The 27,346-nt window shown below is 36.1% G+C and overlaps 1 protein-coding gene across 1 annotated transcript in view; it reads left to right on the top strand.

The window, feature by feature from the left end:
- Positions 1–27,346, top strand: part of LOC101610386 (contactin-6) — a 366,424-nt gene that overhangs the window by 202,096 nt on the left and 136,982 nt on the right. The window contains 2 exon segments of the mRNA XM_045134210.1: positions 4,960–5,055; positions 26,340–26,543. Of these exon segments, the coding sequence (XP_044990145.1) occupies positions 4,960–5,055; positions 26,340–26,543 (300 nt within the window).

Below are 27,346 nucleotides of genomic sequence, written 5' to 3'. Positions count from 1 at the left end.
AAGAGGAACTGAGCACTGTCTCCGGTGGTGTGCAAGCCAAGCCGATCACAGGGTCTGTGTCTGGGGGAAGCTCTAGGGAGAAGGGAAGCCTACTCTAGTTTTCAGGCACAAGCACTGCAAAGCGTTAGGATTTGTAATTAAATTTTATTTGGTTTACTTGTAAACTGTGTAAGTCAGTGCACACAGATAATTTCTGAGTGACAGAAGGAGACAGAGTATGTGACCTTCACCTCAGAGGATGGGGGAGGACTCTGGTATCCCCTTGCTACTGCAAGGGTAGTACTGGGAGAGTGTGTGAGAAAGAGTACGTACTAGTAACAGCCAGCAGTGGCTAAAGGGCTTTCAGGAATTACACATCTAATACTTGGTGTTGAACTGTTTGGGTTGCATTTAGTAAACCATCAATACTGATGCAGGGACAGAGTACGCTGATAGAATGCCACATGGGAGAAGAACATCTCTGTAAACTAGGCCAAAACATGCATGGAGTTCTGTGTTCGCATTGAAAAGAGGATGGAGATAAACCAGGAACAGTTCAAGAGTCAAGACACCAGCAATAGAGGTCATTCTAGAACAGCCTAACACTGCATTCTATTCCCCCAGGAATGTGTATAACTTAGTAGAAGGGCTTTGCCCTATAGTGGTTTGATTTATTTGAAAAGGAATGATTGTCAATTTAATGTATTGTAAAGGACAAGGGTCCCAGTTGACATTTGAAGTGCAGAACAGCTTGATGCTTTAAGTGTGAGCTCTATAATTAGACTTTTGTGATCTTGTTTGGACACTTAGAAATCGTCAGCTTCCATTAGCTAGCTGCCTCTCCTGTGAGCCTTGGTTTCTTCCTTAGGTCAGTGTGTGAGCTGTTGTACCCTTATTACAGAGGATTGTGAGGATTCAATGGCAAACCTGATCAGAGTGTGTGGCTCATAATAGCTCTTCTTGATATGTGAATACAAAGAAACTTGAGGGAAGACATTAACCTTAATTCAACTACTTCATACATAGTAAATAGTGAAATGCAGATAATTTCATTTATTTCACAACTTGCCTGTGCTGTGCACAGCATCCAGCACACACATTTTCTTGGCAGTTGCTTCTCTGATCCTCAGATTTTTCAGTGCTGTCCTCGTGATACTGGCCATGGAACCTGGGTATGCACAGCCTTCCTTCAAGCTTCTGGGAGCTGGCAAAACACTGTCCCCTTCTGTGTCACGAGCTGCAACTGCCAAGATCGTCTTCTCAACGAGACCCTCATACCTTGGCATGAAAAGCACAATGTCTTGCTTTAATTAAGCTGACACACATTCCTACATGCGACAGCTGCAAAGATGTATCCTCCTTTCAGTTAGATGCTGCAAAGCTTAGCGTTGCTTGGACTTAATTTTAAGTACATTTTGGTGGCTCTTTTCCCTAGGTTTTTCCATGAGAGAGCATATGGCCTAGTAATTCTTTAAAGCTCATTTTATGGGCCATTCTCAGGCAATTCCTGCTGGCCTTTGGACAAGAGCCTTGTTTGTGACTACATTTTTGCTTATGCTCCTGCCAAATGCTTCTCCCCCAAACTGGCAATAAAACCACAGGACACAATAAGCTGTGGTCATCAAAATGGCTTAATGAGTGCAACCTCAACAGCACCAGTCTTTAGCAGCAACCTGCATGGCAGGACTTACACCTTTAGCACAAGCACAGCCTGGACAGGTCACCTTTGTGGTGTGTGGGACTATGTCCAAGTCTTATAGAATTGAAGACCATCACAGAAAATGATCCATAGTATGCCATCTTCTCTTGAGCAAAGATGCACAGTGCATAAATAGCAGTTGAGGGGTTCTCTCTGTTTTCTTCTTAAAGAAGAGAAAAATCTAGATTTTTATAGGTATTACATAGCAGAGAAAATATGCATTGGCCACTTATGTGAGTACATAAATTCATTGAATATTGTATCAGATTTTATCTCAATGCATATTTCTAGATAGCAGGGAGATACTTAAAATATAGACTAGACATGTAAATTAGATTTTAATTCAAAGCAAATTTGAGTGAGAGGGCATCAAGTTTGAATAAGGCAAAAATTATACCTATGTGCTATGATCTATGTGCTATTAAACAGTTTTAAAATCTGAATTATAAATTAAAACCCACGAACTAGTAACATTTTGAAATGGCTATTTCTTGATCCTTTGCAGAACTTGTGTGACTTTTCAGAGACGTTGATTTCCTTTCATGCTAGGTAATAGAAAAACCATTATAATTATAAAGGGCAGAGAAAAATTATGTCACCAATGAATGACATTTAAGTGTAAGTGATTGCTGAATATTAAAGTATCAGTGGTCTTATCAACAGTGGATTATAATGATTCTGATCAACATAGAAAATATGATTGATATCCTCCAGAGTGTGGAGCACTGGCATGATATTGAAGGAATTCAATCCAGAGCTAATTGCACACAGTCATTCAATTTCTTATTACTCCTTCGTGACAGTGTTTGTTTTTGTGACCATTAAAAAGTAATGACAATTTAATAGGACCTTTAAAATAATATCCTAAAGGTGAAAACATATCTTAAAATTGTCACGTTCTATAAACACTACTTATAGAAATAGTGAGTTCAATGTATTGACTACTAGTTATGAGAAATAGGCAGTCTGACTTTTATTTTGAAGGTGATACAAACCTAAGTCATAAAAACTCACAGGTATATGTATATGGCTCAGTTGGTAATAATATGTTTGCCTCCTAAGCATGAAGCCCTGAGTTTTGCCTCCCCTATCCATGTAAATGCTGGCCAGGGTGCCTTGTGTCTATAAGTCCAGCATTGTATTCATCCAAATAAAACCAACTAACTCTGAAATCCTACCACAAGTCTGTTAATAATAAACATGCTTAAAATTGACTAATATATAACAATAATCCTTACAAAAAATTTGGCAGATATCAAGAAGGATCCCATCAACTCCTCTACGATAAGCACTATCAGTAATTTCTAAATACTCAATTTATGTAAGTTTAATGACTCATACATATGCTACTACCTTTTGATTTTGTAATTGAAGCATTTCAATGAAATATTCAGAAAGTCTTCTTTTTACTTCTTTCTTCTTATTATTTTTTAAATAGAGACTGGATGTACACATTTAGCTCAGACTTCTCTCAAATTTGTGACCCTGTTCCCTCAGCCTCCTGGGTTCTAGGGTCATAGGTGTGCACCACCACAGCAGTCATTTTTAAAACATTCCAAAATAATCCACTTAGGTCTAATTCTTTCTTCTAGTAATTGATTATATCATAGCTGATGCATGTTACAGAAATTATTCCACTCTTTGCACTTATTTGTTCTTGGTGTCTTTTTCCAATTACTTATAGTGTATTTTGAAGTAATCCATACACTAGCCCAAAACATCTGCTTCACTGCATGCTAATTTAGGTCTTGCCCATGCTGTATTTTCACAGTGGATTCTTTTCCATATGAAGCTTTCATGGACTGTGTTCACTAAGAAAAAAAAAAAAAAAAAAAAAGGACCACTTTTTTATTTTTTTATTTTTATTTTTTGCTGGAAGGAATGTTCTCTTTGCTCCATATTTTTTTTTGTCTCTCTTCCTCATATATCAGATCCATACTTTCTTTATTTACTTCAAAGGGTGATTTAGGCTAAATATTAAACCACAATGACAAGGAGACACCCCTAAGCGCCCCAAACAAAATTGAAGTTTACTTATTGGGAATGTGACAATCTAGAGTGGGTGTTTCTCACAGCTGTGGTTCTGCTTCTTGCAGACCCTTAAGTCCCCAGCTTACTGCCTGATCTTCCACAGCTAAGATGCTGCTTCTACTGTAAGTGGCTTCCATGGATGGCATGTGGTTGTAAAGCTGAGGGGAAGAGAAGGATAAATCTTGGTGAAGATTACCTCTCAAATACAAAAGGCCACAGATCCATTTATTTCTTCTCACTATATCTCTCTGTAAAGAAACCTGGGGCATGCATCATCTAGTTGGGCAAATATGTTTGATTCCAATTCTACTTCTACAGAGGAAGGATTATTTTCAAGGGCAGCAACCTCTGCTTTACACACCCATCACATTTTGTACACAACATGCTTGTTTCTTTAACAAGTCTTCTGATTTGGCTATTAGACATTAAGCAGATTAAGGCTAAGTAAACCTGGATTGGTTCCTGCATTACAAATATATTTCTGTGTTTTCACAGAAAATCAATTTATTGAATTATATCAATTAATTAATTAATATTACAAGTGAAGAAACTGTTCCTCAGATGAAATTAAATAATTTACCCATTCCTGAACCCTGGATGAAAATGTGAAAGATTTAAGCCTCAGAAGGTTGGCTTATGAAGATAATTGATAAGTTTTAGTTCTAAAGTTGTAGGTTGTAAAAAACATAATAACATATGTAAAGTTGTAAGTTCTTTGACTGTCAAATCATGAATTACCACATATGATCAGGAAGCAGGTTGTAAAGAAAATAAAGATAAAATGCAAAATTTATTTTATATCTTTCTGGTGCTATCTGGCAGAGCTCTTTCTCTCACAACATTTTGTATATCACAGACACCAACCAATGTCATGTTTGACAATCCTTAATTTGACATGTAAGAAGACATCAACAAGCCAGCTGCATACTTTTTTCAACTACATTTTCTCTGGACAGAGTAAATAAGTACTAGGCTTAAGAGATGACCTTTTGGGCTATAGCTATTTTGGGAGAAAGCATGTAAGCAGTGACTAAAGTTATAAAATGCATTATTACAAATTTTGTTTAACTATGTCAAAAAAAAAGGTGAAGAGAAATGCAAGAATTTGGGAAAGAGTAATCTGTTCAGATAAATTAATCATCAACTAAATTTTCAGGTTAGCCAATTATGAGTATCCCTAATAAAATAAGTTACATGTTATTGAAAATATTCCCTTGAAAATTCTAACTCTCCTTTTTTTGTTTTTCAAGATATTGAAGACTTTGAAACCAAAACCAGAAGCACAGTGTCTGTCCGAGAAGGTCAAGGTGTGGTCCTTCTCTGTGGCCCACCACCACATTTTGGAGGTACAGTGGGGACAGTTTGGTCCAGACAGTCCATGTGGTTCTTCAGAAGGTAAAGGAAACTCACCAGACCTTGGAGTCAGTGAGAGCCCTGAATAAAACCAGAGGAACTACACAAGCTCTCAACATTCATGTTCTGCACTGAAACAGTTCCCCCAAATGTTTTCATTCAACATTGTCTTCTCAAGTGGAAATTCCGCAAGTGTGTCTCTAAAGACATTGCATGTGAGGCTGTGCAATGCTGCTGCTGGGAATCTGTGAGCGAACTGAGCACAGTTGTGAGTGAGCCGGTGCTTCACCTTGCGACCAGGGCAAATTCGTTAATCTTCTTTGAGTCTGTTTCCTCATATGCAGAATAGAGGTGCTAATGAATATTTACATTTCATGTTATTATAAATGTTAAATGAGCTAAATATCTTAAATTGATTAGTCCAATGGTCATCAACTTCCTAAAAATAAAGCTAAAGTTTTAATTTATTTTCATTTTTGAACATTATTAAGAGTCAAATTCTAGCACTTTGGTTGGCATTCCCAGATTAACTATTAGAAGAAAAAGTTATTGCATTAATTGAAAGCAAATTCTGGTTAAAATTGAGTTAGAATATTTCTTAGCTATGGTGAATATCAAACTATATATATTCTTATATTCTTTTTTAAAGCATTGATCAATTAATTTGCCTACTGCCAGAGACCTAAAATACCTACTCATTTTTCCTTCTTCAAGATTGTGTGTGTGTTTCCCCCCACATTATTGCATCAATTTATTTGTTATTCCCAACTAAAGCCTAGTGTAGGTCATGTGAACATACCCATGGACTCTTTCATTTAATCAAATCTAAAATCAAACCACAGTGTACAGCTGAATGGCCTGTTGGTGTAGGGGTATGATTATCACTCAGGATGTGAGACAGTACAACAAAGAAATAAAATATACTAGAAATATGTCACTATTCAATTAAGCTCTCACATCCTCACTATAACCTAAAAAAGAATATGCAAATTTAAATATACTTAAAAAGAGGTAGGATATACTAATGTTGAGGTAGAAATAGATTATATCATTATTGCCACATCACACTCATGGCAGGCATTGGACCAAGGATTCAAATCCAGGTCCTCGGGCTCTCAGATCCTCACACTACCTATAACACTTGTCTTCTAGTCTGGATTGAGAGAAATTTGAAAATGGTTAATACAGATATTTAAAGAGAAGATGTAAGCTTTTATGATAAATCAAGTCTTTAAAAGTCTAGAAAGAAATTTTATCATAGTTTGAGCTTTATATAAAAATAGGAAAAGAAATTGGAAGTGAATATCTTATAATTCCATATTACTACCAAATATCATGCTATTATGCATGCATGGAGTGTTAAGGAGAGTTATGATGCAGTCTGTATTTTCTTGAGCTAAGATTATTGTCTTGGAAAAGACACCAAAATTGACTTGACTTTTTGCCAGTGGTTACAGCTTAGCCATATATAAATTGTTTCCTAGCACCATATCTAAGATGATGTTATAAGGACACTCATCACTCCATCTAGACCATGTTATGTTCTCATATCAATAATTCTTCATACTATTGAAGATTATTTCTTATTTTTGATACCAAAATAACTGAAATAATAAGTATTTATAAATGAGTCAGTTGAATATGAAACAAAATTTTAAAAGGCAGCTTGTTAGCTCCAGTGTTAAAGAGTATGTTGTTCTTTTAAAGCATAAAGATCTCTCAGTGATTTAATAATACTACAACATTACCAAAATGTAAATTAAGTGCTCTGTAAGTTATTAGACTTTTGGCCACCATCAATAGTGCCATGATAGATGTGAGCACATGCCTGAAGCATCTTAGGCATGATGACTTTATTTCCTTCAGCTATACCTGGAGAAGTAGAGCTGGATCAGCTGGCAGTTCTCCTTTTAGATGTGTTGAGTAACTTCCAAATAATTTTCCACAGAAAATGGATTAATTTATATTCCTGCCAGAAAGGTATAAGGATTCCTGTTTCCTAGCATCTTCTCCAGTATTTGCAATATACTGTTTTTATTTTTTTTATATAAAAGTCATCCTGTGTATGGAGAGATGGGTTAGCCTTTCAAGTGCTGGCCTGCACAGTCTAAGGACCCAGGTTCAAGTCCCCAGAACCACAGTAAGCTAGATACACATGGTGGCACATGTGTCTGGATTTCTTTTGCTGTGATTGGAGGCCCTGGTGTGCCCATTTTCCCTCTCTCTATATCTTTCCCCTTTTTCTCTCACATAAGTAAATAAAAATAAACTTTAAAAAAGTCATTCTGGGGCTGGAGAGATGGCTTAGCGGTTAGGCGCTTGCCTGTGAAGCCTAAGGACCCCAGTTCAAGGCTCGGTTCCCCAGGTCCCATGTTAGCCAGATGCACAAGGGGGTGCACGCGTTTGGAGTTCGTTTGCAGAGGCTGGAAGCCCTGGCGCGCCCATTCTCTCTCTCTCTCTATATATATCTGTCTTTCTGTGTCTGTAGCTCTCAAATAAATAAATAAAAAATTTTTTTTAAGTCATTCTGATTGGAATAAGTCAGAGTTTACAGGTAGTTCTCTTCAAGTTCTGGATATGAATATTTTGATAGATCAATAGCTAAAGTTTTGTATGATTTTCTACTATAATGATTTTCTTCTTGTTTTTATTTTGTTTGTATTTGTAAGATAGTGTTACTGTGTGTGTGTGTAATGTAGGATGACATCAAACTTGCATTCCTTCTTCTTCTACCTCCTACTTGCTGTGACTACATGCATGTGCCACCACTTCTGACATGGGCAGAGTTTAATCAGTTGTTCACCTGTGTGTCAATAATTCATTTAACTTCGGGAACCATTGGAGTCATACATCATACTCAGTCCAATTATTGTTTGTACCAAAATCTTGAAGAGTTTATGCTGTTTTCTTCTAGTGGTTTCAAATGTTCAAGCATTCATTACACTGATCTCTTTGACTTAGTTTAAACTGATTTTTGTATAGGTAAACAACAGGAATCTAAATACAATCTTTCCCCAACATGTATTTAGTATTTTAAGCTCCACTTGTAGAAAGGTCTGTTTTTCTCCACTGTCCAGTTTTGGCAGCTTTGTCAAGCATCAGTAGTCCATAATTGCATGGTTTTATTTCAGGGAACTATATTTTATTTCACTAGTTTGCTTTTTTTAATTGCCAATGCTACTGTTTTAATGGTTTCTGTCACTATGACTATGCATTGCATTTTTGAAAGCAACAATTGTGTTACCTGTATCACTGACCATTTTCCTTACCAGTGCATTGCCTATTTGGGATATTTGAAGTTTCATGATGATGATGATTATTCAGTGAAGATTGCTAGTATAATTTTCATGAATATTGAAGACACTATATGGGCTTTTTTCATAATCATAATTTTCCTCTTCCATGAGCATAAGAATTGCTTTTGTTTTCCCATTTTCTTGTTTCTTCCTCAATATTCTTTGTCAGTGTCTGATAATTTTCATGGAGGTTTTTCTTTTTCCCCTCTTTAATTAGATTTAATTTCATACATTTTATTGTTCTTTTTTAGCCTATTATAAATGGGACAATTTCTTTATTTATTTCTTAGTAATGTCATTGTTGATGTATAGGAAAGCTACTGATTCAATTTAACATTTTTCTTACCTATTTTCATCCCTCTCATTTTTCTGCTAGTTTGCCTTGTTGTAATTACTTCCTTATTGTGTAGACAAAAAAAAAAAATCTGACTCAAAGCAGCTGATGGATATGTCCTACATCACCTAGGGTCATCTCAAAAAAAAAAAAAAAAAAGTATGAAGCATCCAATGACCTGAACTTTCCTGAATTTGTTAGTCTGAGGGAGGGAATAAATGCCACGTTTATGAGCAGGACATTCTTTAGCATTTTTAGTTTAGTCCCTGTCTTTATAAAAGAGAATAGAATCAGCACCCTTTCTATTGCTCCAGTGTGAAAGAGTGGACCCATTCATAAGTAGTGACAATCTCCCAATTGTCACAAACTGAATTGTTGGCCCCAGGTTGAAATTTTCATTTATTTTTCTGTGTCATATTCATCTACTCACAGCCGTCTATTTATGTTTACATTCTACCCTGCTCAAGTTCTTAGGACATAGGCAGAACTCAGCCACACTCTCCCCAAAACTGCTTCCAGTCCAGTTTCAACAAAGTTCATAAACTAAGCCTGCATAGTCCACAGTTCTCTCTGTATTTAGGTCTTTCATCTTCCATTATAATAATCAAGCTAGCTGTACCAGTTCTACTACAAGGCAGCATTTAGTGCAAGGTTTCAAATTCTTCCAATTTCCTCCTGCAAATCAGTTTCAAAAGACCAATTGGCTGGGCATGGCGGCACACACCTTTAATCCCAGCACTTGGGAGTTAGAGGTAGAAGGATTGCTGTGAGTTTGAGGCCACCCTGAGACTACATAGGGAATTACAGGTCAGTCTGAGCTAGAGTGAAACCCTACCTTGAAATAAACCAAAGCGGGGGGGGGGGGGGGGGGGGATTGCAACATGGTAAGGTTCTTGTAGCAGTGATACTGTTCTTCTAATAACAATTTTGTTTCAGAATTACCTTATCATTGCTGGTGCAAAATACCTGACCAAAAGAAGGTAATTTGAGGAAAGGTCTTAATTTAGTTTAGCCTTGATGGAAAGCATCATAATGTCAAGGAATGGATGGTACAGCAAAAGAGGGACATCACATCTTGCCACAGGAGCTGGTGGAAAACAGCATGAAAGTGAGCTGAGCTAGAGCTGGGAAGCTGTTACAAACTTCAAGGTCCTCCCCCAGTGACACATCTTCTCCAGAAGGTGCTGCTTCCCATATTGCGCCCAGCTAGGCATGAAGCATTGAAAATGCATGAGTTTATGTGGGGCAACTGATTTAAACAATCACACCTTGGCTAAAATTTTAAGTACTATATTAAATGACTGAGATAGCTGTCTTTATCTCATAACTGATTTTAGAAGAGGGAATATTTCAGTTTTCTTTATTTGTTATGAGTATGGGCTTGCCAGAGATAACATTAATTTTATTGAGCTATATTCTGTGCCTCGCTTACTCAGAATTTTATCATGAAGATTGTTAGGTTGTTAAAAATTATATATTTATTCACTTGTATACACTGTAATTTCATTCCTCAAAGAAAAGCAATTTGATATTGGCATGTGGTCTTTTAATATGTTGTTGAATTTCATTTGCATTTCATTAAGTTAGTTTTGCTTAAGTTCATCAAAGATATTGGTCTGAGGTTTCTATTGTGTGCTTATTGGGTTTTGCTTTTAGTGTGATACTGACCTCTTAGCAAGAGTTTGGATGAATCCTTTCTTCTTCTAGTTGGTGAATTAAATTAGAAGTAAAAGTGTTAGATATTTCTGAAATTCCCAGTAGAATCCAGCTGTTCTTGTATCCAGCTCTGGATTATTATGGTGAGAGACTTCCCATTGCATCTTCAGTCTTATTGCTTGTTATTGATTTAATTATACTTTTATATCCTCACAGTTCAATTTTGATATGATGCATGCTTTGATATTGTTCATTTGATTTGTAAATGTAATTGTGGGATAATTTTAGTGGTGTCTTTCATAATACCCACTGTGCCTCTAGTTTCATTGTGTCATTCCTAGCTTTTGGTTCATTTGGCTAAGGGTTTGACAATTTTTTTTCAAACAACTCTTTATTTAGTTGATTAGTGCTATTATAGTGTCTGTTTTGGATATTTTCATCCTGGTCCATACTGTTTTCTTCCTTCTTCAAATTTGGATTTGCTTTGTTCTTACTTTGCTAAGACTTGATTATGTGCCATTGAGTTATTTATTTGAGGTATCTGTGGTTTTTTTGTTTATTAAAATATTTTTTATTAATTTATTTGGAGATATAGAAAGTGAGAGACAGAGGGTGTAGGTGCCCCAGAGCTTCTTGCTGCTGCAAAGGGATTCCAGACACATGCCTACTTTTTGCTTCTGGCTTTATATGGGAAGTAGGGAATTGGACATAGGCCAGCAAACTTTGTAAGCAAACATCTTTAACCACTGAGTCATCTCCCCAACGAGTGTGTGTGTGTATGTTGTGTGTGAACATAAACACTTAAAGCAATAAATTTCACATTTTGACTGTTTGTGTGGTAGACCATGATTTCTGATGAGTTGTGGCTGTTTATTTTTTGTTCTATGAATGATATCATTCAAGAGTGTGTTATTGGATTTCATTTGGTTTTATAATTTACATAGATTTTCCTTCTAGTTTTAAATATTATTTCTTTTTCCTGCCCTTTTCATACTTTAGCTATTGTATAACTTGAAAAGTTTCCTTTCTGTTCTTGTAAATTTGAAATTCTAAATGCCCTGTGTTTTAGAGATTTGGGGGTTTTTGCTTATTCTTTTCAGTAGATTTTTTTCTGTGCTTTTAGCTCACATGACTGTTTCCTTATTTATTCTGACTATATGATAATTTGGGTATGATCTTTTAACTATGTCCCATAATCATTACATAGTTTTTATAAGTTTAAGCTTTTTATTACTATATGATCATAACTTATCAAGCCTGTGTTTGAATATAATATTCTTTTATAATATTTTATTTATTTGAAAGACATATTGAGACAGAAAAAGAGGCAGACACAGAGAGAGTGAGTATGGTCATGCCTTCTGTATTTGCAAATGAATTCAAAGTGCATGTACCACTTTGTACATCTGGCTTTATGTAGGTACTAGGGAATTGAATATTGGCTGTCAGATTTTGCAAGCAAGTGACTCTAATGGCTGAGCAATCATTCCAGCCTCATAATATTCTTTTTTTTTTTATTCTCACGTGATTTAGTCTATTTGTAAGTCTTTGAACTAAGGTGTTCTTTCTGTTTTTCTTCCTTCCTTCTTTCCTTCCTTCCTTCCTTTTTCTTTCCTTTCCTTTCTCTTTTCTCTCCTCTTTCTTTCTTTCTTTTTTCTTCCTTTCTTTATTTCCTCTTTCTTGAAGCAGGATCTCCCTATAGCACAGGCTTATTTGGAACTCACCCTAAAGACAGAGCTAGCTACAAACTCATGGGAATCTTCTTACATCAGCCATCCTTCTGCTAGAGTTAAAGGTATTAGCAACCACTTCTGGATGAATTGAGGTTTTTATTTCACTTAGTGAACTTTTTAATGACAAGTTACTATTGTTTTACAGATTTTCTATCTCTTTATTGCACATTTCTTGACAATTTGCATTGTCTCTTCCCATTCAGGTATTTGTTTTTATTCTCTGTAAATTAATTAATCATTTTTAAGAACTCAGTATTTGGAATATTTGTGGGATATTTCATCAATGTTGATAATTTTGCATCAGGGTCAGAAGAGTTATGAACTTCTGGAGAACTCCTAGTGTCTCCGTTTGCACATATGATTCTGGTCGATTTGTTCAGAAGCAAGGGTTTCTTAGCAGAATTTCCCGAGGATTTGATACCTAGTGCATTTCAGAAATGATAAAACAAACTTGGACTCGATAAATGAGTTTCTCTCCCCCTGCTAGAGTTAAAGTTGAGAAATGCTTTTAGTTGTCTTTTGACTTCTCTTTGGTTTTACCTTTCCTTTCTTCACTTGCTTAATTTCCAGCATTTTTCCTCTCCTTCTGTCCTTAGAATATACTTTCTCATATGTTGTCATGACTCATCATTTGCAGAACTAAGCAAAGAATACTTCCATTCAATCATCTTATCCCACAGAGTTGCCATGACATTACTTCTAAGTATCATGTATACATATTAATATTTTTTATAAATAAAAGAATTAAAGGCCAAAATCTTACAGTAAAAAGTACAGAATTTTATTCTTTCTTCCTTTCCACCTATATCAGCAATGAATCACATAAACAGTTCCACAACAAATGAGAAAAAATAACAAGCTGGATATTATTGACCACCAAGAACTTGTTGTTTATTGCACTAATGTGTTCACAGAAAAAAAAAGTGTGAAACATTCCCCAACAGGTGATGTCTAGCAAATACATTTCAGTGTGCATCATAGGGAAACTTCACAAGGAAAAATACCAGCATGGTTAAATCTTATGAATCTATCTAACAAAGTAATTCTCTGAGACCTAAATCAAAACATAAAAGAATGTATAGAGATTTCCCTTATATATATTGTCTCATAATATAACAGAACAAACCCAGCCAAAATGATAAAGTCAAGGAGCTGTTTCTCTATAAGTGAAAGGCTGATCTTGTAGCACCTGCTTTCTTGTGAATGCTGTCTATCCAAATCTTAGTGTAATCAATACGGTGGGTGCAATGGATTCCTCTTGCAATGGAAAGTTCCATGGATGAACGCAGTTCTGGCAGGGAATGTGCCATGACGAAATGGAAAGGGAATCCATGAGACTATACAAAGCACGATCCTGCAATACTCTAGAATTTTATGTGATCGTATTTTACAGAATAAGGACCATTCTCTGTTTTCTGATTCTTTTTAATCCTATTTCCTATACAGAGTTTTTAATCTCTATTAATGAGATTTCTGGCCCATGAACAACATTGTTTTTGTTTCCATATTCCTCCAATCTCTGACTGCAAAATATTTCATAGGAATGGTGACAAAGTTGAAAGTTTTATGGAGAGAACCTAGGGAGACTGAATAGCTAACTACAAATGACTCTGAAGTTCACCTGTAGATATTTCTTTGAGGAGAACTACACTTCCTCATTGGTGGAGCTGATGTAATCTCCCAAAAGGTACCTAACAATCACATCTGTTTTCTGTTGTTTTCTTTCCTACATTTGTTATCCAGCTCAGAGAAGGATGGTTCTCCTGTATTGCATTAGTGGATTAGAGAGTCAAATTTGGTAGCAGAGCAAAAAAAGCCTTTTGTCTCTTTTTACTCTGTTCACTTAGGGCTCCGATGCCTACACCTTCCACACAGATATGCAAGAGGGAGCCAATACAATATTTATATTTTTGTTATATTTTTGGCAGTATATGTCATTGTCAGTGAACCTGACAACAGATGCAGATAGGGCTTCCAACAAACAAAGTTTCTCCCTCAGCACCACGTTCAGCCCTGGTTAAGATCCTCAGTCACTTGTAACAATTAGTTGGTATAACCCTTTACAGTATGGTAAAGAGACACTTTTCTCTGGGATTTTGAGTCAACATAAGACCCTCAAAAGGCAAACTGTATCATGACTGAGAATGAGTGGTCCATAGAGTTTGATTCATTCAGTGCTTTAGCAAAGATCACATGAAATTTTACTTTAAAATGAAAGAATGTAGAAATGAGAGATGCTTACAGCAGTGAAAAACATCTAGGCTATGAAGCAAGAGTTTCACTATAGTCAATGCATAGCCTTGTCTTCAGTTTTCTAGATATGAAAATTTTAATCATTTACTAATAAAAGCTAGCTTCTTTAATTTCCTAAAGTTTTAAAAACCATTTTTATTCATTTTTATATGGCTGACCCATTGAGCTGATGTCAGTGGCTTGAATCTTCTGTATTTATGATAGGACAATGACATCGTTGTATGAGCCCGGCATTTTAATTCAAATTGATAAAGATTCTCACATTTTAAGTGGAAAATCACTCCAGAACAAAGATCAAAATTGTGCTATAGAAAAGAGAAGAAAATTAGATAGAGAAAAGCACTTCATTTCCATCTCTCCTCCTACTTAGGTATGTTTGATGACTCAGGAGTACATGAACATGATGCTGTCTTACTTGGTTGTTTAAGTTGACAATAAATACACTGCTCTCTCCAGGCATTAACCTGAAATCACAACAGCAAGGAGGCAGGACAGGGTTAAAAGTTTGAGGTTAGCCATTATATAGCAATTTCAACACCAGTCTATGCTACAATATGATTACCTATCTCAAAAACCAAAACTGGATACTTAACCAATTCATAAATATTTGGCAATTCATAGAATATTTAAAAGACTGATTGTTTATTGATATACCAACAATAATAATAATAACCCACAATAATTATTGAGCATACATATTATGTATTCATTCCATATTTTTAAAATTGATTTATTTGCAAAGATAGAGAGAGAGAGACAGACAGAAAGAATGGGTGCACCACGGCCTCTAGATGCTGCAAACTAATTCCAGATGCATCTGCAACTCTGTGCATCTGGCTTAAGTGGGTACTGGGGAATTGAACCTGGGTTCTTTGGCTTTGTAGGAAAGCACCTTAACCACTAAACCATCTCTCCAGTCCTACAGAAATACTTTTATATTTACTGCTACTTATTTTCTGCATTTTTATAGTACAGCAAACTGAAACAGAATCTTTGACTCTCTAAACCTTCCATAAAATGAATATAAGTCATGACATGACTAAAATGTAGAGAAAACAGGAATAATATTGGATGTGATATATATTCCTCATGTATGTCCTGTGGTCAATGAAGCCATCATTGACATTCTGGAACAGAAATAAATATGTGAGAGGTTGGGCAGAGTGGGTGATGACAATTCAGGAAATAGTATGTACAAAAGGGATTTGGTGAGATCATGCCTGGCTTGGCAGAGGAACAGTAAAGAAATCTGTGTGGAAGTAAAACGATCAGCCAATAAGAAAGTATATGAAGATAGAAGGTCCTACTTTTAGTAATTTTAGGGCTTTTAGTTTTCTCTCTCTCTCTCTCTCTCTCTCTCTCTCTCTCTCTGTGTGTGTGTGTGTGTGTGTGTGTGTGTGTGTGTGTGTGTGTGCGCGCGCGCGCGCTTTAATTCCTGCATGAGACTTGAATGCATTGGGTGGAATTGAGCAGAAATGTGTCCAGCTACCTCTGAGATCCATTTTTTAAATTTAGTGTGGAAAATAAACCACAGCAGAGAAACAACACAAGGTGATAAACAGCTATCTTCAGTATATATTTACAAAGTATAATTGAAATATTTTCCTGAAAGATTGCCTATGAACTGTATGAGACAGACAGAGAAGCACAGCTTCTGGTTTCTGGAGTAAGTAACTAGAAATGAGAGTATTTGCTGTAGGTGTGGGAACACTAAGGTGAGTGCAATTTTGGAGATGAAAAAAATGAGAAATTTAGTTTAGGACATGTCAACAGTCAGGTGCCAAAAACATAGCTCAGTGAAAGTTTTAATTAGGCAATTGAATACATACCTAGGTTGAAAGATTAAGTTTAGAGGGCTGAAATTGGAACTTGTCATATATAAAAATATTTGACAATGCATGAATGGGACATATAAGCCAGAGAGTTCATTATGTATTAGGCACTCAATGCAGCCAGGTTTTATGCCCCAGATCATGAACATTTTAAACTAAACCATCTCAGTTTTCCTGGAACTCGTAGGGTCAAATGTAAGCATCACTGTATTTATTTACTGCATGACTTTGAACTAATTCAACTCCTAGTAGACATTTAATCAGTGTTACATAAAGCATTCAAGGAGTTTACAGAAATTCTTATCTCTAGTGGAGAATATCCAATGTTACCGAAAAGTAGATTCATATGCCTAAAATGCAACTGCATGGTTTTTCCACCCTTCTTGGCTAACCAGAGTCCCAGAATTCAGTTGTGCTGGCCCCATCCCACACAGTCCTCTTTCACTGCCTGATAGATCAGCTCTCCTGCTTTCCAGCACATTCAAGATATATACTGTGGTATAAGTTGCAAGTACTATAGACTTCTAAGTTTCTCAACACTGGAATGTTCCATCATAGAAGAGAATTTTTCTGTCTTTCTTCTTCTTTTTTTTTTTTTTTTTTTTTTTTGAGGTATGGTCTCCCTTTAGCCCAAACTGACCTGGAATGCACTATGTAATCTCAGGGTGGCCTCAAACTCATGGCGAACCACCTACCTTTGTCTCCTGAGTGCTGGAATTAATGATGTGTGTCATTTCCTCCGGTGAGGAGAATTTTTCTAATGGAAGACTTCATTGTGCTTTAAGACATTCAGTATGACCCTTGACCAGTAGATGCCACCCACTAGATACCAGTAGCATCCTCTCCCAAACCTGTGAGAAGAATATACTTTCAGATATCAGATATCAGTGGGCACCCTCTGAGGGACAAAATCCTCACTAGCGGAGAACAACAGATACAGCCTGGGCTTTATAATCACTAAATTAGGTTTGCCCTCACAAAGCAGAACAAGATAAAGTCTAGTCTTAAATATTCACAGCCCATGACTTTGCCATCTTTGTCATGATAACCCAGAGTTTTCTTAGTAAGGTTTAAAAGGCTGAATGTGGTCTGGCATGACAATACACATCTTTAATCATAGCACTTGGAGAGCAGAGATAGGAGGATATCAGTGAGTTCTAGGCCACCCTGAGCCTACATAGTGATTTCCAGATCAGCCTGGGCTAGATATTGTACCTGGGGAAAAAAAAAAAAACAACCAAAAAAAAAAAAAAAAAAAAACAAAACAAAACACTGGAACAAAAAGCTGACTGTGTTTTTATTTCTTCTCCAGGTAAGGGTTTTCAGTATATAATCAGTCCTAGAATTCTCTGTAATTTTGAAATAATAGGTATTTGGGGATGGGAAGGTGCTCTGTTGTTTGTAGACTCTAAATATTACCCTATCCATGGTTACAAACAAAAAGTGTATAAATCAGAAGTAATCTAAGAAAATCCAAGTTTCCAAGCAGGAGTTATGGAACAAATAAGAAAAAATAAATAAATCATAATGGTGTCAGGCAGTTTTCTAGATTGCATCATAAACTTGCCAAAAACATTCTCAATGACTTCAGCACAAGAAAAGAATTACTGTTCTTAGAGGCGGTATTTGCCACTGAGCTAGCTCACCCATCATGTGATACCCAAAAGCTATTCAGTTTAAATTCTAAAGCACATGGTTTGCAGTAAAGTGCTTTTATTCTTGAATATGTGGAGCAGGCAGGTTGGTGGGTTACAGTAGACCTGAGCGTTACACTACAGTTTCTTTATGCCACTCATTTATGCTTTCCTCAATAAACATGGCACCAATGCTAAGAGATTCAGTCCGCAATTGTACAAAAGTTTGGGTTTTAGTGTTTGTAGTCATTGGTTTATTTCAGAGGACATAATCCCCTACAATAAAAATTATATCTCATATAATAGCTATAATTGATTACATCTTTTATTTTTGTGTTTTAAAAATTACAATGCAATATTTAGGGCTGTAAAAGATGCCAAAACACAATCGTTCTCTAGGGAAAATAGGAACTGCTTTATGCTTGAGAGAGCAGAAGATAGAGTCTTCAATGGCTAACTATAGATCTGCCATTTCTAATAAAAACACAATTTTAAAGGATGGTGTCAGTGAAAAACTGCAGAGTTGCTCCAGCAAGGACCAATTACCATTCAGCAGAAATGCTACTGCTGAATCATCACAGGAAAAATGCATCACAACCATTAATAACAGATAAATGTCATAGAGGGTGGAAAGCATATTTAAAAATTCAATGGTTTAAACCTAATGTCTCATGAATTATACATTTAATTAAGAAAAGCCAAATGGGAAGTTTTCTAAATTTCTAACTTGGAGAGTATTTATTTTCTTGTACCATTAAAAATATAAAAATTAAGCACCAGCTGTGGCTGATGATAGAACAAAAATGGGGAAAAGATCCCCCAGTGTTGGCTGTGAAAATGAGGGAGGAGAGGAAGCCATGGGGAGAAGGATGTCTGTGGCAGAAAGGGCTTGGAGCTTACATTTTTCCTATGCACAGAAGGACACAGCCAGCCTGGATCTGAGTCACTGGGACTGTTGTACTCTTCCTCTCTGTTTATTCACTTGAAAACGTGGAGATATGGCATGGGCAGGTCTCTCAAGTCTCTACCATGTAAACATTTGTGATACCATTGGACTCCTCTAATCTTCAAGGTTTAGACAAAGGAATGTACAGTGTGATTGCTTGCAAAACTCAGGTTCTCTTACTTATTAAGGTAAGTTTTACTATTCGCATCAGAGGCCTTCAATGTCCATAGTTCCTCAGTAGTGACATCACCTGGAAACTTGCTATTTGAATAGATTCTCTAGCTTCACTCCACACCTGCTGTGTCAGTTACATATCCTGAGGATGCATGCCAGTGAGGCATTCATGTGCACACTGACATTTCTACAAATGGCCCATTTTAGAGGAGAATATTCCTTGGTCAAGATTTTATGTGTGTAGTGCCCTGCCTACATTAACAACAAACATGTTGGAGTTATTTAAATTGAGTATTGTTCTTCTATCCCATCAGGTTCTTATACTGTGCAGAAATGAGATACAGGGGTGTGTTGATGAGGTAGGTAGCTAGTGAGGACCTTTTGACATTAAACACAAGCGGGACTCAATATGTGAGGAGCATGGGAGTTGGGAAGGAAGATTGGAAGTGGAGAAGAGTAAAGAAAGATATGAAGTAGCGAGGAAAGGCAGTATTAGGGAAGGAGAAGGGGCATTGGAAGGAATTAGATTTAACTATTCCCTTTCCATATGTTAACTCCACATGTTTGAAAGAGTCATATTATTTGTATTTCCAGCATCTTATCTCATTTATTAGACATATTGGTTATGTTCAATTAATGTTATGACGTAACTATTGCTAGAATTATATAAATTATACTTTTAACTGATTATTTTTATGTATATTTTTCTTTCTTTTTTTGTGGACTGGATTTTTTCAGCAGGTTTTAAATTTCCCCCATTACTGAAGGAAGTAGCACATGCAGGAACAGCTGGGAGTTTGAGTGGCTAAGATAACACTGAATTCACTAAGGAGAAAAGAAAATTACAGCCTCAGTCCAAAGATTATAGGTTGAAGAATACAAAGCTTTCTTGGGCACTAGCAGTAACCTGTAATTTCTCTGAAGTGCAAAGGGTTACATTGGATTTTAGAAAACTAAAGCTTATTCCTGTCCTTAAAAAGGAATTGTCTAAAGATCCCTGAACTGAGACAGAGTCCTGGGAATCAGCTAAAGATGACCTTTATTTCACAAAAGGTTGAGAAGAGGAAGAGTCAATGACAACAGGAAATTGTGAACTACATCCTTTTTATACCAAGGCAAGATTTTCTATGTAGACACCTCTCTGATTTCAAACAAAAATCTCTGGGCATTTATTTTCTGGAAACAAAGCATGGTCTTAGAACTGAGGCAGCAAAGGGTGTCAGTAAAGAAACTCAGATGCAAGAGACCACAGGGAATGTTGAAAGACCCCTCAAGGGACTTACAAAAGAAAATGAAGTTTCAGAACTTGCGAACAGGACAAGAATGCTAAACCATCACTTTGAAAATAGAAAGTGGACTGCATTTGTAAATGCATGGTCTGAAAGCTAGACTCTTTGGAAGATCAAAAGAAATTGAAGGCTGGAGTAGACCATTCATAGACTCTATTTAACCTCCCATCTGCTGTCAACATCAATCTTTTTATTCTTTTTCTTTGCAATGTCCTGAACAATAATCACGTATGTGTGCTTGATAATTTCTAAAGATGGAAAGATCCTGTTAACTACCTTCATAAAGAATAACAGAGCACCAAAATTTAGAGTTATAATTCTATTCCTATATGAAAATCTCAGATAATCTACTTATTAAGATAAAATTATTCTTCTGGTCCACAGGTTTACTTATATTACCCATGATCTGTGGATTTCTTTGCTTTGGCCTGTGGTGAACCCACACATCATGGTGATAATGTGTGGACCTAAAATGTTAACTTCGTGTTTGGGAAACAAAATGGGGATTGTAAGGACTTGGGAGCGACAATCACTTCTAAGTCATGCCACTAATAGCTCATGGACCTCCCACTAGGTATCAATTATTAAAGTTTGAACCGTCATCTCCAAAAGTGTTAATTTGAGGACCCAGCCTTTAACACATGGACTTCTGGGGACATCCAGATTCAAGCTATGACACTGTTTTTATTATTATTATTTTCAATTTGAGAGAGAGAGAGAGAGAGAGAGAGGATGCCAGAGCCCCTAATCTTTGAAAAAAACTCCAGATGCATGTGCCACCTTGGGCATCTGGCTTATGTGTGTCCTGGGGAATTGAACCTGGATCTTTTGGCTGTACAGGCAAGCACGTTAACCACAAAGCCACCACTGCAGCTCAACATTGTTTTTCATTATATTAAGAATCACACAACATACTTTAAACTTAAAAAGGCACAAGTCCCACTTTTTTTTTATTTGATATTTAGGGCTTTTTAAAAAATCTTGTATAGACCATATCCCTGCAATGTGTGAAGACATGAATCTTCCCTATTTTATTTTCTTTCCAGGTCAAAATATAAGGTTTTATTCTTTCACTTTTACTTGACATTGCTTCTAGATTTTCTAACCTTTTGTTATCAATCTCTTGGTACACTTGAGATTGTTAATTCTTCTCTGAAAAGAAAAGTACTTTTGTGGGGGAGCACTTTTCTGCTGGGAAGACATAGACACACATCCTCAAACCATGTAGGGCTCAGATGACAAATCAAGGTAGGATTGTACCAATATCAGTTTTGTGAACCAGTAAGCTTATTGCGGTTACTTACAGTGTTGGGTGAGGAGTTATTTACAGGAATTGGAGAATTGCCAAGCAGCCACATTACTGCAAAGTCTAATCCAATCCTGGATGATGACCTCCCCAAGACTGCTTTGCATACCTTCCTGTGTCAGAATGACTTCCTTTGATGTTTCTTCCTCAGTCTTATGGTGAGGGCTTACTTTCAGATCAAGGGAACCCCCAAGAAACCACCCCATTGAGAAGTCTTTTCCCATTCGAGATGCCAACCTCCCCATGGTCACTTAGGATAAACTCATTGTCCCTTGATCTGTTACCCTGTATAAACTCTATTTCCTCCCTGAGATCAGCAGAACTGTGTGTTATCACATGCAGCTGGCATAGACATGCCTGGGATCTCAGGCAAGGGCCCGGTCACTCTCCCCATGCCCTTCTCTCACAAGTTGATCCACTTGCTTTGATATATTTGGCAATAGAGGTGTACTGCTTTCAATGGAGAAGAATTTGCCATACATCAGTTGTGAATATAATATTCAAATTCAAGTGTTTGAGTCATTTAGAGGGGATTAAAAATACACATTCTGTAATATGTCATTGTGTATATGTAAATAAATTAGTAGAAATAAAATTAGTGATCCACCTTTTTGCAAAATCCCATAGTAATTTTAATGTGTACCTGGTTTAGAAATCAGTGCCTGAGTAAAATTTAATGATCTATTCTGAAGAATTCAGAGTAGGAGACATTTATTATTCTTATTTATAATATCAAGCGTGGCTCATTCTAGTGTTTGGCCTTATACTATTTTATTTCTGGGTTGATTCTCAATTTCATTTATATAAGAAAGATAAACTAATTTAAAACCCTAATACTGAAGAAACAGACTGTATAAACAGGAAAATACTGTAGGATTCCTCACCCCCCCACTAAGAAAATGATTGCATATATTTCACGTTCCTACATATACAAGTTTTATAAATCTATCATCTATATGTCTGTCTATCTATCTATCTATCTATCTATCTATCTATCTATCTATCATCTGTCATTTATCTATTTACCTTCATCATCATCATCATCTATCTATCATCATTTATCAACTAAACTCTATCTATTGACATAGAATACCTATACTTAAATACATATGTTAATAGCATAAACATCTTGTTTCTAAGAAAAGGCTTGAGTTTCTGTCCACTAACACTGCTGTGGTTGGCTACATGCCACCTGGGCATTGCAGTATTTCATGTATATTGACAGTCCTAGACTTTGACCTATACAGCATTTTCTCCTTTTCATTGACATTTATAACATTTTAATTTATGTATTAATTGTTAGAAATTACTCATTTTCCTTACTATTAATGGTCTTTATTTCAGTAGATTCATTTCACCTTTCTTTTCTGTCCTCTGATTCCTTCTTGTCCTCCCACTTTGTCCATGCTTTTCTTTCTTTCTATATAGGTATGTGTGTGGGTGAATTCTTAGTTTACTTCTTAATTTCAACTTCTCTGGGTTTTTTCTATACAGGTCACATTGAGTTCAGAGTAGCAATCTATCTGTATTGCCCCTCATTCTTGGAGAATTTAAATATAGTAAGGTCAGTAAACACTGCTTCAGAAGATGGGATTCCAGCTCAAGAAAAAGGCTACAATACAAAAGGAAATATAAGCCTCTTTGAATCCATTGTATCTTGCTTCTGCATCCATTTATAACATAAATATAGATGACTGATATGACACCCTGCCTTTTTCAGCACAAGAACCTCCCAGTTGTGTAATCTCTTTTGCTGTGCTGTGATTCCCATGTGTTTGAATGTCCGTCCAGGTGAATATATATTTATATTTTAACACACTATAGAATGTTTCTCTTCCCTAATCCAGCACTTACACACTTCCCTAAATTTTCTTCCAGTAGTTTTCGAGTTTCTGGTCTTATGTTGAGGTCTTTGATCCATTTGAATTTGAGTGTTGTGCATGGTGAAATGTGTGGATCAAGTCAAGTTTCAAGTTTCCTGCATATAGGTTATCCAGTTTGTCCCTGACCATTTATTGAAGATGCTGTCTTTTTTCCAGCCTATATTGTTAGGTCCTTTGTCTCATATCAAGTAGCTGTAGTTGCTTGACCCAAAGTCGTGGGTCCTCAAGTCTATTCCATTGGTCTATACTCCTGTTTTTATGCCAGTACCATGCTGTTTTTATTACTATGGCTTTGTAATATAGCTTTAGATCAGGCATGCTGATGCCTCCAGAGGTATTTCTTTTGCTGAGGATATGCTTGGATATCTGAGGCCTTCTGCCTTTCCATATGAAATTTGAGATCATTTCTTTTCTATCTCTGTGAAGAACACTGTAGGGATTTAAATTGGAATTGCATTAAATCTGTATATTGCCTTTGGTAGGATTCCCATCTTCACAATGTTAATTCTGCCTATCCAGGAGCATGGGAGGTCTTTCCATTTTCTCAAGTCCTCCTCAGTTTCTTTTTGGAGTGTTATTATGTTTTCATTGTGTAGATCTTTTACTTCCTTGGTTAACGTTATTCCAAGGTATTTTATTTATTTTTTTTTTGTTGCTATTGAAAATGGGACTATGTCCTTTATTTCTTTTTCTGTGTCTTTGTCATTTGCATACAGAAATGCTACTGATTTTTGTGCATTGATTTTGTATCCTGCTACTTTGCTATAGGAGTTAATCACCTTCAGGAGTTTTGGGATGGAGTCTCTTGGGTCTCTTGCATATACAATCATGTCATCAGCGAATAGAGCTAATTTAATTTCTTCCTTTCCAAATTATATTCCTTTTATTTCTTTCTCCTGTGTTATTGCTTGAGCTAGGACTTTCAGTTCTATATTGAAGAGCAGAGGTGAGAGTAGACAACCCTGTCTTGTTCCTGATCTCATACATACAAAGATTCTGTTTCTAAGAATATTGGCCTACTCTCAAGGACTTGTAGGCAAAATAAATTCAGACAATACAATTCTGTGAAATATACAACTTGAACTTTGATATGTTGGGGGTAGACTTATAGACTTATACAGTGCATTGGAACTGGAACAATGTTTTTAGTCACTTAAGCTGTTATATCTGCTTTATAACTCACTCCTAGGAACTTATCCAAGAAAAATGAAAATATACACAGATTCACATCATTACGCTCACTTCAACGTATTGCCTAGTGAGTCTAGGATTTAAAAAAAAAAAAAAAAAACCTTCCAATGTTCATCAAGAAGAAGGTGGCAAAATGAATTTTGGTCTGTTTATACAATCAAATATTACTTAACAAGAAGAAGGAAGTACTGTTTGCACAGTCACATAAGTTGATATTGAAAACACTAAATTAAAAATGAAATGGTGCTGGAGAGCAGCTTAGCAGTTAAGGTGCTTGCTTGTGAAGCCTAAGGACCCAGTAATTTATTTTATTTTATTTTTTTCCCTAGGTAGGGTCTCACTCTATCTCAAGCTGACCTGGAATTCACTATGTAGTGCCAGGGTGACCTCGAACTCATGGTGACCCTCCTACCTCTGCCTCCCAAGTGCTGGGATTAAAGGTGTGCGCCACCACACCCAGCCCAGGACCCACGTTTGATTCCCCAGTAGTCAAGTAAGCCAGATACACAATGTGTTGCAAGTGTCTGGAGTTCGTGTGTAGTGGCTATGGTCCCTGGTGTCCCCATTCATCTCTCTCTCAATCTCTCTCTCTCTCTCTCTCTCTCTCTCTCTCTCTCTGTCTCTTTCTGCCTCTTGTTATTGCTCTCTCTCTGACTCTCTCTCTCAAATAAATAAATAAATATAAAATATATTTAAAAAATCATAAATATTGCTCAACTCCAATTTTAAGAACTCTAAACAGTATCAAAGATAACCTAATACTAGAAATTCAACTATGGCTCCTACAGTAGGAGAGTAAATAGGAAGGGGAATCAGTCAATTCCTAAAGTGATGGGAGTGTTTCATTTTTAATGTAAAGTAATTAAACCAAACACTTTAGATCTGTCCAATGTATTTTATTTGTCATATATTAATTATTTGTGATGTTTATATTTATGTATAAAATTTACACAATGGATCAAATGACGTTTGACAAAACAAATACATGCTCTACTTCATCTTTACTCTCTTGTTCTTGTTGTTTGCTGGGAGCCATGCTTGTCTACTCAGCTATTACTTACTGTCATTCTTGATGGTTCAATGTGGAAGGAGTTCTTCTGAGAAGTCTCTTTGAACATTACTCATTATAGGCATTTTTTTTAGTCTTCCTATCAAGCCTGCATCAGCACATATGTCATCCCATATTGAAATTATCTACCCTGTCAGCAAGAACTATGACTGCTCTAGTCTTTAAAGGAGTACAAGGGTGTTTTTAAATTGTGAGTGTTGTTATACTCAGTTTTAAAAGTATTGTACTATAGATGCTCAGAGGTTTTATAACATTCACAGAATGAACTTAAATTTTATCAGAGTATAATCACCTAAAATTTTAACTGAAACTTTTATATTTTGCATAGTTTGCCTACCCTTGTGACAACACATTGAACAATACTAGTTTGAGTTGCGCCATATTAAAGAAATATTGCCCAAGCTTTAAAAAACATACTTTATACATCCTCCAACTTTTCTTAGTAAATTCACATATTTGTTCTCTAAACATCCTATATGCTCAATTCTTAAAATCCATTTACAGGTTAGGAAAACATATCTTTTGTGATATATGTGAATATGAGGTAATATTCTGTTCATTCCTGGTGAATAGCTATAAGTGAGAATGGTATGGGCAGACTTTTATTATAATAAAATGAAGCGAAGAATTCTTAAATAAGAAAGAATACAGTAAGCATAATACATTTTTCCTGTTTTTCAGATTTATCATATGCATGGACCTTCAATGATAATCCTTTATACGTCCAGGAGGACAACAGGAGATTTGTATCTCAAGAGACAGGGAACTTGTATATTGCCAAAGTAGAACCATCAGATGTGGGCAACTATACTTGCTTCGTAACAAACAAAGAGGCCCAGAGAAGTGTTCAAGGACCACCAACTCCGCTAGTCCTGCGCAATGATGGTAAGACAATGAGATTTCTTCAGACTGCAGTTTGGAGATCTTAAATCCTGGGGAGACGTTCAGAACGTTAAACTTTTCTCTTGCTAAATGGAAGCAAATAAACCGTGAATTTAAATTCAATTTAAAAATATGATGTAAAACAGATATTATGAAAAATAAGACAGTAAATTATGTAATTGCATGCCCCCAAGTTACAGAACACACAGTTGTGTCTTACATGTTTCTTCGTGGCCCTGCAATACGTTGTCATTTCTTTCCTTAAGGACAACTTTGTAAAAATAAAATAAAATGTTTGGGTGATTTGGCATGGTTGTATGTATGCATGTGTGAGTGTGCCAAATTTATATATTTTTATTAATATATATTTAATAAGCATATGTATTAACCTGTATTTAATATCCCCTTTCTTTTCCACCTTTGCCTATTTACTCTATATTTAGTTGGCTAGCAAACCTGGATAAAGAAAATATTAAACCCCAGGACAGCAAAGCCTTCCAAAGAAGAATGGGGTGAAAGATTTATACTCAATCATTTCTCCATGGAACAGAACTCTGATTTTCCTCTGGTGAAATTTGGAGCTTAGTCAAGTCATAGCTGGTACAGGACTTAGTGAAATTGAAAATCATCAAATTGGAAAAATCCTCTGGTTGATTCCCTAATTAAATGTCCACAGTGGGATATTTAAAGCTAGAAAATCTGTTAGCATATCCCATGATCAGATTTTTGAACTTAATTGCAAACTCTATATCAAAGAGCTTTTGCCCCCACCCTCACCCCTGTAGAATTTAAGCTATACAAGCATA

Source organism: Jaculus jaculus, chromosome 14 (assembly GCF_020740685.1).
Source record: "Jaculus jaculus isolate mJacJac1 chromosome 14, mJacJac1.mat.Y.cur, whole genome shotgun sequence".
Lineage (NCBI taxonomy): Eukaryota > Metazoa > Chordata > Mammalia > Rodentia > Dipodidae > Jaculus > Jaculus jaculus.
Note: the sequence above shows the minus strand (reverse complement) of the source record. Positions and strands in the feature narration are given on the sequence as shown.